This window comes from Motacilla alba, chromosome 5 (assembly GCF_015832195.1).
Source record: "Motacilla alba alba isolate MOTALB_02 chromosome 5, Motacilla_alba_V1.0_pri, whole genome shotgun sequence".
NCBI lineage: Eukaryota > Metazoa > Chordata > Aves > Passeriformes > Motacillidae > Motacilla > Motacilla alba.
In genome coordinates, this window is record NC_052020.1 from 3,567,480 (window position 1) to 3,577,779 (window position 10,300).

General features: G+C 47.3%; 1 protein-coding gene across 3 annotated transcripts in view; it reads right to left on the reverse strand.

Moving 5' to 3' along the window:
• KIF18A (kinesin family member 18A) overlaps positions 1 to 5,888 on the reverse strand; it is a 31,255-nt gene extending 25,367 nt beyond the window's left edge. The window contains exons 1-4 of one of the 3 annotated variants that reach the window (XM_038139666.1): positions 3,924 to 5,888; positions 2,414 to 2,800; positions 1,581 to 1,738; positions 545 to 649 (exon numbers count right to left, since the gene is read on the reverse strand). In XM_038139666.1, the coding sequence (XP_037995594.1) occupies positions 545 to 649; positions 1,581 to 1,738; positions 2,414 to 2,741 (591 nt within the window). In that variant the 5' untranslated portion in view covers positions 2,742 to 2,800; positions 3,924 to 5,888. Of the gene's footprint in view, positions 1 to 544; positions 650 to 1,580; positions 1,739 to 2,413; positions 2,801 to 3,439; positions 3,496 to 3,919 lie in introns of those variants that run through there. The other 2 variants (XM_038139665.1, XM_038139667.1) reach the window with 2 other exon arrangements.
• Positions 5,889 to 10,300: the final 4,412 nt, after the last annotated feature.

Below are 10,300 nucleotides of genomic sequence, written 5' to 3' on the forward strand. Positions count from 1 at the left end.
CCAAACTTAGAATATTGTTTCCTACCACAGCATGTAACATACACAAGAAAGCTGCAAGAAAATAGGTCCACAAGAATTGACATTCAGATTGGAAAACTAAGTTCCATCACTAACCTCACCAAAGAATTGCTGTACTGGCCTGGAAAAATAATTTAACATGAATTCTTCAAATATGATTATTTACAAACAAAACCAACCTTTAAATGTCACAGATGTGTAGAGCACTCCAAGATGGTAATGAAGGCACTGACAAGATATTTTAGCCCAAAAAGAAATCTTTCAAAATCTGCTGGATGAGCAGCAAGCCAATTGAACCCTTTTGATAACAAGGACTGAATGCTTCTATATTTGAATTCAATGAGACTAGCAGGCTTTTTCCACATTGTGCTTTTAACTAATTAATTAGATCTTCAAGTTACTGGTGCTTACGGCCAGAAAAAAAAACCCACTAGGAAATTACCAAATTCCATACAACTTTCAGAACAATGGCAATGTTTGTCAAATATCTCAAGCACATTTTAAGTTTCTAGAGATATTTACATACCTGATGCAATGTCAGTCCTTGAACCACCACCCCTTGCTGGCCATCCTCACGAACAGCCAGAGGTCCAGAGTTGACCAGCAGATCACGAATCTGTTCATTGTAAACCTTTGAAAGGGAATTTACAAGATTTTGTTAAAATATCCTCCCACAGCTGACAGAATTAAATAAAAAGAAATCAGCATTCTTTTTTAATACTCCTTTAAGACAAAGTAGTGAATTCATGCTATAAATTTTTTACATTTTTGCTACACCAAGCTTAAAATATTCAATTCATATGATTTCTTTTTAGATTTTAGAAATGAGTAATTATTTTTAGTAAGTAATCTTCATTCTTTATTGAAAAAACACCCTTTTTTTTTACAAAAACCAGTTTTTCAACAAGCATGAACACAAAGCATTTATTTTTTGCCACTGGACATCACGATCCATACTTTGGCGACATTTCCTAGTTCAAAAATTTAGTTCAAAATTTAGTTCAACTTCTTAGTTCAAAATGTTTTAATCTCTTATTTCTTGGTCTGTGAAAGCATATGGCAATGCAAATTTTCCTCATCTCCTTCTACTCCTCCTAAATACCAACTAGAGTCCATGAAGACTTCGAGGGAGCTAAAAAGATAACCATTTTACTAGCACCATTCAGCAGCGGTGCCAAAACATTTACTTGTAAAAACAGAACATCATTTTGTCATGTTTTTCCAGTGTTATATGATGTTACTGTGAAGTCCTAAAATATTACCCTGAAAAGATATTTTCTTGTACACATCAACAGATGCTCAGAGGTACGTAATTGGTCAGCAAGACACAAATCATGAACAATCAGCAAATATATTAGAAGTGGTGGTTGTTTTTGGGCAGCCTTCTATAAATCAGCGACAGGTGCCCAGGAACACCCAGTTTGCAGAGCACAACACAGTTCCACTCCTGTAAGGACACATTTTGTCAAGCCCCAGAATGGACCAGGGGAAAGCAAAACCAGCTTGTCTTCATTTATAAAATATGACTTATTAAAAGCAACATACCAAATGCAGGAACTCACCTCTAAATAAGAGACAGCAACATCACATGTTTTATCATCTTTGATTTGATCCATGCGTTTATAAAGTGTCACCATAGTTAAATACATGACTCCAGGGTCTTCAGGAGAACCTAACATTGTATGAGTCTTTCCAGCTCCTGTCGCACCATATGCAAGCACTGAATTTCCCCCAAAAAACAAAGCAAAAACACGTAATTTATTTTAAGCTAATCAGGAAGACCAAAGTCAAATGAACATTCACAGACCTCTGTCATTCTGCACAACTGTTTCATAAATTGATAGAGTTTCTTACTAAGGTTTTACCTTTTAGATCTGTAATTAGAGAGAGATGTTTCCAAGTAACATTTTTGAATTTTCAGTTCAAAATTCATTCACTGATAGATAACTATCTCATGAAAATATTATTTACTTACTCTAATAACCCTAAGCCAACAACTTACTGCTGATAAGCATTTAATTTCCTCACCACATTCCAGCAGCCAATTAAAAAACCCCCAGATCTTAAAGAGTTCATAAAACAGTTTATGTCACACACTCAGTGACACAACTGCTTCTGCCTGAATAACTCTAGATGACTCCCATTAGCATATATATTTCAGATAAAATTCCCAAGTCTATTATAACCAGAACACAAACTTATTTTTAAAATAGAGTAGAGCTATCCTCATTTCCACAAGCTAAAAGGTCAGTCTTTCATATTTGTTTATTAAATCACAATGTTTTATTGCTATCTCAGGCTTTTTCAATAGCTGTGCAGCCACTGGACAGAACAGTGGAAACTTTGAGAAATTCCCTTAAGTCTTTTAAATAAAGAAGATAAATATCAAAGTTACCTGTACAGTTATATCCATTTAGGAAGCCATCAATTAGATTTTTGGTAGTATGCTCAAAAACTTCCAACTGGGATGAGCTGTCATCAAAAATGGCATCAAACATGAACTTAAGATCTTTCCTTTGTCTTTTGTTAATATCCCTATGGGTCACTCTCCTCCTGTTGAAGAAGCTGACTTCCTCCTCCTTTGGATCAAAGACCAGCACGTGCTGGTCGATGACACGCACCACCCTGCTGAAGCTGCCCTGCTTTTCCTTCTGGCTCTCTGGGCGGACACGGACCACCACTTTGACATGGCTGCAGACATCATCTTCCTTGGCAGGAGTCATCCCTTCTGCTCCCCAGCTCCACTCCCAGCACTCTTTGAGATCCAGCAGCTGAATCCTTTCTGCAGTTGACAAGAGAGGTTTTATTCACAATAGGAGCCTTTCACTCTTCCAAGCAGTTCCCCATTTGCTCAGGCCCCTGTGCTGGGCCCACCCATCGCTTGTCAAAGACTGCCCCAACGAGACTTTGGGAAACTCTGGAGTGTTTCTAATGGGAAACTCAAAAGATGCCTTAACTCAGCACAGCTTCCAGAAAGCCAACCAGCACTGCCCCAGTGCATTCTCGCGTTTATTTTAGAATTTCAACTACTAAACGGCCTACAGGCTTTCCTCTACAACAGACCAAGCTTTCAGACGAGACACCACATTTCTGTGGACTAAAGCAAGCAGTCTTTTTGCTCTTCAGCACAAAGAGGAGCTGCCCATGTTGGCCTCCCTGGACTGATACAAGCACGTCGCACGTACATTTAAAGAGAGTTAAAGCGGGATTTACGTTAACGTGCCTCGCAGGGGATGCAGCAACCGACACCAAAGCGGAATTTCCTTTAAACAGCCCATTTTTGCTGTTAGCAGCGCGCTGTTGGCGCACCCCTAGCAGCGGACACGGTAAAGGCTCCCAGCGCCACTGCTGCCGCTCCAGGGCCAGCTCGCCTCTCTCAGCCGAGTCCCTCCCAGACCCGCCCGGCCTCCTCCTCACCCACCGCAGGCTCTTCCTCGGGGCACGCCGCCAGGCTCGGCCCCACGACCGGAGAATCGCCCTGTGCCGGCCACAGAGACGCCTGCCCGGCACTCGCTTACCCGGCGGGCCGGGCCTTACCCTCCCCGGGCTCACCCCCGGCACCCACCCGGCGGGCCGGGCCCGGGTCCGGTGTCACCCCCGGCCCGTGCCCTTGGCCGTTCCTGGTCTATCCCTCTCCCCCAGGCCGGCCCGCTCTGTCCCGCCCGGCCCGCTCTGTCCCGCCCGGCCCGCTCTGTCCCGCTCTGTCCCGCTCTGTCCCGCCCGGCCCGCTCTGTCCCGCTCTGTCCCGCCCGGCCCGCTCTGTCCCGCTCTGTCCCGCTCTGTCCCGCTCTGTCCCGCTCTGGCCCGCCCTGGCCCGCCCTGGCCCGCTCTGTCCCGCTCTGTCCCGCTCTGTCCCGCTCTGTCCCGCTCTGTCCCGCCCGGCCCGCTCTGTCTCCCGCACCAACCGCCATCCACCGGCCGCGGAATTCAAACACGGGCAGGCCGCGCTCCTCGCCTCCTCATTGGCTGTGCCCCGTGACGTCAGCAGAGCGCCGGCGCCTGCGGTGAGTGCGTGGGGCGGGCGCGCAGCGGCGTGCGCGGGGTTCGAGGGGCGCGGGCGGCGGCGGAGCCCGCGGGGAGGGAGCGGGGGCGCTCGGGAGGGAAGGGAGGCGCTCCCGGGGCGCTCGGGAGGGAAGGGAGGCGCTCCCGGGGCGCTCGGGAGGGAAGGGAGGCGCTCCCGGGGCGGACGGGGAGCGGGCGGCCCGTGGCTCCGCGTTTCCGGCTCCAGCCCCCGCCCGGGCTCTCCTCCCGCGCGGGGTCCGGCGCGGAGCGGGCCGCGGGCGCCGCTCGGCCGCCTCTGATCAAAAGCGCTTCGGGCTGGAATTTCTGTCCTCGCTGCCTTTAGTTCTGCTCCAGCGCCGGTCCCGGTCCCGAGGCGGCAGCCTGCGGTGGTGCCCGCTGCCCCTTCAGGCGTGCGCTGTATAAAATGCAATAAAACGCAAACTCTGTGCTCGCTGGCGAGAAGGAGATCTCTGGGTGTGCAGGAGGAGGTGGCTGTGAGCAGTCCCTCGCGTTCCCCCGCGGCAGGGCAGGGCAGGGGATGGTGGCACTGCCGGGGTTCAGCCGCTCCTCGCCCTCACCAGAGGGGCCGGGACGGGAGGGGAAGGGAGAAAAGGCACAAACTCGGCGGCCGCGGTGGAGAGAGTTCAACAGATGAGTCAGAATCTGGGCAGACAAGCAGAGCAAAACAAGGAATGCCTTCCCGTGGGGTCAGCCATCTCCGGGAGAGCAGGGCCCATCTCAGGTAATAATGGTCACTTGGAAACACCAGTGCCCCCATCCCAATCCTCCTCTCCCCACTTTCTGTCTGGAGCACGCTGTCCTTTGGTCTGGGGTATTCCTTCAGTCCCTTGGGTCACCTGCCCCAGCTGTGTCTCCTCACTGCTGTGCCCAGCAAGCCAGCAGAGCACACCATGGTAATACACATGTTTTCTGTAGGCACACCGGGTATTGTTGCAAAACACACATCTGTGTGTCTGCTCAAAGTTATTGACATGCAGTAAGGTGGGGGAATTGCTGCCAAGTCCCTGTACTACTGTCTTTGAGGCAAAGACTACAGATTACATTTTACCAGTCTACCTCACTTCTCAATGAAAAGTCTGTTGCACTAAGTCCACACATAAAGAAAATACCTCGAATGCATAATTACTCAAAATACAATATAGAAGGAAAAAAAAAAGGATATTTTTCTTTCCAAGTCTCAGAAGAAGACTAGATGAGATATTCCTCGTTGTGTAAAAAGGTTTGGAGAACTTTCTCCTAAACCCACACCACTGAATCACCCTTATGTCAAACTCCATCTGTAGAATTCTTACTCATGCAAATAATATAGGGCTTCATGTTTTTTCCAGTGAGTTTTAAACCTTTGCATTTCACTTGAAGAGAAAAAGAAAATTTCAGAAGCCTGATTTTGCCATTTCTAGAAGTGTGGAAAGGGGCAGACATAGAAGGAAAATATTTTTTAATTGAAAGAATATGTAAGGTTGTGAGATGACATGAATGTCAGACTTTATCAGTAAAATTAAATGTGTAGCATTTAACATGTGTGAAGTCATGCTTCCCATAGGAATATTGGATATCCAGGAGTTTTGTCAATTTCACAATAATATAACTGCCACAAACGGGACCATAATTAAAACCTTATATTGAAAATTATCTGTTTCTAAATAAGTGTCGGAATAAATGATCAGTTTCTCAAAAATGTTCTTGTATCTGAAGCGAAACATCTTGCCTGTTTGTGCAGACAGATACAAGCTACAGAAGGTAGTGACCTGTGGGGTTTCACCCCCGGATTGGGATGACCCCAAAAGATGGAAAAGTCCCTCCTCCAACCCGTGCCTTCGAAGAAAGACTCAGTAGTCTTCTGTTGTCTGTTCTCAAGGTTGTTTATTGTTGGTTATCTAAAAGATTCTTCTCCCTGAACTGCTGTGGCCCGTTCAGCAGCTCAGACAAAAGCACACTGCACTCTCAGGGGGCTGGTGCTATCTTTTATATCATATATTACGTACTACATGTTTATACTTTTTCTCCAATACCTACTATCTATATTGAATGGTGACTTTCTACTCTAAACCAATCTGTGAGTGCCAACATCACCAAAGACATGGAGGCTGGGAAGGAGAAAGAAAGAGGACAGGGCACACCCAAGTCCCTCCATCTTAGATCTCTTGACCCCCATGTACAAAACTTGGACCCCTGCGTACAAGGCTTAAAACCCCCCTGTACAGCACTCAAAAATCCTTCCTTTCACTTCGTGATTATCTCTACTATGCTATCTAAACTTTTGTGTGTGGCTTGTAATTCTTCATACAGAGTTAGTAACTTGCTCCATGGGCTAAGATCAAAACCCCAAGAATGTCTTTGGCTGCATGCCAGGGTCCCAGAGCCCCCTGCCAGCGGCTCTGGCCATCCAGGACACCCAGAGGAGAGTCCTGGGTTCCGACATCTCCCCCTTCTCTTTGCACCAAAAGCACGTCTTTGACAGCCTTATTCATGGCCTGCCACACACTCTGAAGAATGCATGGCTGAATGAGCAGAAGAATTACAAGCCCTGTCAAAATGTAAAAGCTATCATCTAACAAATTTTCTACAATATCACTGATTCCCACACCCATGCAGAAACCCAAAGTCTGCAAGCTTCTGTGGACTGGTGAAGCACAATGGTTGGAATCTCTGTGCAGTCCACATCTGTGTCTTCTTCTCTGCTTGTCGAATGCTCAGCGTTTTCTTGCACTTGATACAGTTTCACATTCTTCACTGAAATCCACCTGGACTTTGTACCTGTTAAAACACAAACAAATCCACGTCCCCGCAGGGACTGGAGGATCCTCTCAAAATCCCAGAGATGAAGAATAGGTCTTGATGTGAAAATGAAACCTTGATCTGTTCTGTTTTGCAAAATTGCATAGAGAAATGCAATACAACAGTAATTAGAAATCAACCAAATAATACAGACAATCAACAGCACATGTGAAATCACACAATTATCTAGCACCACAACATTGGACTGTCATCCCAGAGTCTGTGACAGCTGATGAACCTTAAAACAACAGAAGATTGAAGAAATCATGTCCGGATTCATGTTTCTCCAAGCTCCCTTTCAAAACCAGCTCAGCTGTCATATATGGTCAAATTGCCAAGTCAAAAGGACTTGAATACTTTTTGATGCAGAAAACTTCTGGGTTGATTGTCAATCACTCCACCAAGTAGAGCTAAAGCTTGGCCACAGCCCGAACTCTAATTGGTGAGTATCACTTAACACATTCTAAAACAAGACTCTTAAAAACAACAGTTATGAATAAGAAACCTTAGGATTAGAAATCATTCACACCATGCGATAACAGGATAGGGATTCTTCAAATACAACAAACCTCTTCTTCAGAGATGTGAACTTCGTCACAGTCAGGATTGTGAACCTGGATCTGGACACTGAGAGTGAAGGAAGCGCAGCTGCATGAAAGACTCATTACCTAATACAATATTGAAACTCAAAAACCTAAGAACTTAATGTTACAACTGAATTCTCTGCTGAAGTACCTCTGTAATAATGACTGAAGAAAACCATGAGACTGGCAGTCTGGACAGAAAAACCCAAAAAAACCCATGTGAGTAGTTAAGAAATCAAAAGACAGGATCCTGAAAAGACATGTGTCTTGCAGATGATCACAAAAGAGATAAAAAATTATCACACAAAGACATGAAAGCCGGCTGTAAATACAATACCTTAACAATACCTTAACAATACAACAATACCTTAACAATAATTCTTATCACAAAACAATCTTTTTAAAGCATTCATATAACATCAACAACCATCATTATTTATCATTATTACTTATAAAAATTAAAAATAACAAAGGTTACAAACTCAATACCAACAATTCCTAGAACTCTGGACCATTGGGAAATCAGCCCACCCAGGGACGCCGGAGAGGAAGAAAACCAGAAATGCGCGTCTGGAATTCCATGCCTGGAAAACTGCTGGACAGGGACCAGGACCATCTCCGGACCGACCTCGTGTTGATTCAGCTTTTGGTGAGAACAGTCAAAATTAAGAACATGGGGAAAGCATATTCCCAGGAACAACTCAGGGAGATTAATGGACATCTTTATCATTTAGCAACAGGGAAAGAAAACAAGGCCTTGAAACTTTTGGTTCCAGAGAGAGTAATGCTGGAGGAAATTTCGCGGAGTGCCACGGGGGTACCTTTTATCAGCAGGCAGTAGAAATGACTCCCAGTCGGGGGGAGGGATGCCTTCTTGCCATCCGCAAGAGAGGGAATCGTCTAGCCATCCGGAGACGGGGTTTACTGTTATGAAATTAGGAGGAACAGAACTGACTCTCACCAAAAGGTGGGGGGGGGATCGTTATCACCTTCAGGACTTACAGGGTGCACAGGCACATCTGTTCCAGTTGCGGGAAAGCGCGGCTTGAAGGACTGGGATTTTGCCTTGTTTGTGGCTTGTTCCCCAGAATTGCAGCCTGCCACAGAGGCGACGGCAGGATGGGGGGCAGAGAGATTGCAGGACGGGAGAAGGAGCTGCTTTTCGGTGGCTGGCACAGAACCCATGCCGAGGTGGCACCGGTCAGCCGGCAGCCCGGGGGACCCGCACAGGCGGCTGCGGGGGTTGCGGAGGCTGGCGGGGGGGCCACACCGGCAGCGGGGGTGCAGCGGCGGCAGCTGCAGCCGCGGCGGCGGCGGCGCGCGCATGCGCGGTGCCAGCGGCAGCAGGAGAGGCAGCGGCGGCGGGAAGCACGGACGCGGCGATTGCGCGTTCCCAGGGTGCCGTGACGCGCTCCATGCTGAGAGCCTGCGCGGCCGCGGAGACGGCCGCCCGGCAGGCGGGGGGGCCGCTCGCACATTGCAGCAGCGCCGCTGGCAGGGCAGCCCACTGAGACAGAGCACAGAACCGCGGCGGATGCTCGTCCAGGAGCGGCGGATGCTCGTCCAGGAGCGGCAGTGCCAGTGCGCGCGCGCGTGTCGATGGAGCGAAACCCTACCTGGTCAGAGAGGGGCAGCTCGCATGTAACAGACACGAAACGGGCACAGACGGGACAGGAATCGCACGCTCGGTTGTGGACGTTGGCACGGGCCAGGGAGAAGAATCTTGTAGATAACCAACAATAAACAACCTTGAGAACAGACAACAGAAGACTACTGAGTCTTTCTTCGAAGGCACGGTTTGGAGGAGGGACTTTTCCATCTTTTGGGGTCATCCCAATCCGGGGGTGAAACCCCACAGTGACCGATGCCATATAACCAAGCAGGGAAGAAACACTGAAATTGAGAATAAAGTATTTGTGGCATACCCATTTCATGTCCGTGCTATCCAAAAGTCTGAGCAGCCACTGTGTACACCCAGAAAGTGGCATGTGGAGTGACGAAGTGAGGGAAAAGCAGGAACACAAGGCTGGGAAGTGGTGGTGGTTGTGGGTGGGAGTTTTTGGAGATCTTTTAGTCAGTCCAAGGGAGCATAATCCTTGAGTGTGGCATCAGTGCAATTTGGCAGAGTACCTGTGCCAGCAGCAGAGCCCTTTGCAGAGCACGGATTAAAACAGGATGTGGGGGTCATAGTCTTCATTTTTTCTGGGTCTGGACTTTAAGCACTCGAGACAGTAATTCGTGTTCGGACTCAAGTGTTTATTATTTCTTATCAGTAAAACAGTCTCACAACCATGAGTTCAGCAGCTTTTCATTAGAAGGTACAAAATGGCCAACAATCTCTTGCTACAAGGTCTTTTAAGACTAAAGTCTCCAATTAAGAACTGACACCTAGATTATTTTCCCTTTTAACCCAATAACTGATCCCAAAGAGCCCCCAATGCAGACTTTTCTGCCCAATTACAAAATGCCACCCGAACCTAAGAAGAAGAAGAAGGAAGAAGAAACATGAAGAAGAAACCCAGGGCGACACCCTGTGCCCTCCATCTTGCTTCCATCCACAACATACTAAAAATCCCAGAACCTAAATTTCTCACCAAGTGATACACCTACACTACTTCTAACCTATCAAACAGGAAACTTTCTCCATGAATGAGGGTCAAAGTCAGTGCTCCTCTGGGGGTCAGGGCACCCCAGAGCAAACAGAGAAATATTCCCGGTGCCCTGGGTTTCCACACAGGAGAACTGACAGATAAATGTTCCCGTTTCAGGTTTGGCAGATTTCAGCGGCAACGTGGGAGCACAGTTATTAATGAGAACTGAACCAACCTTTTTATCATCTGAAAGCTGGTGGTGATTTCTCCAGACTTTATAGTCTCCAGTGAGAGACTATTACTATG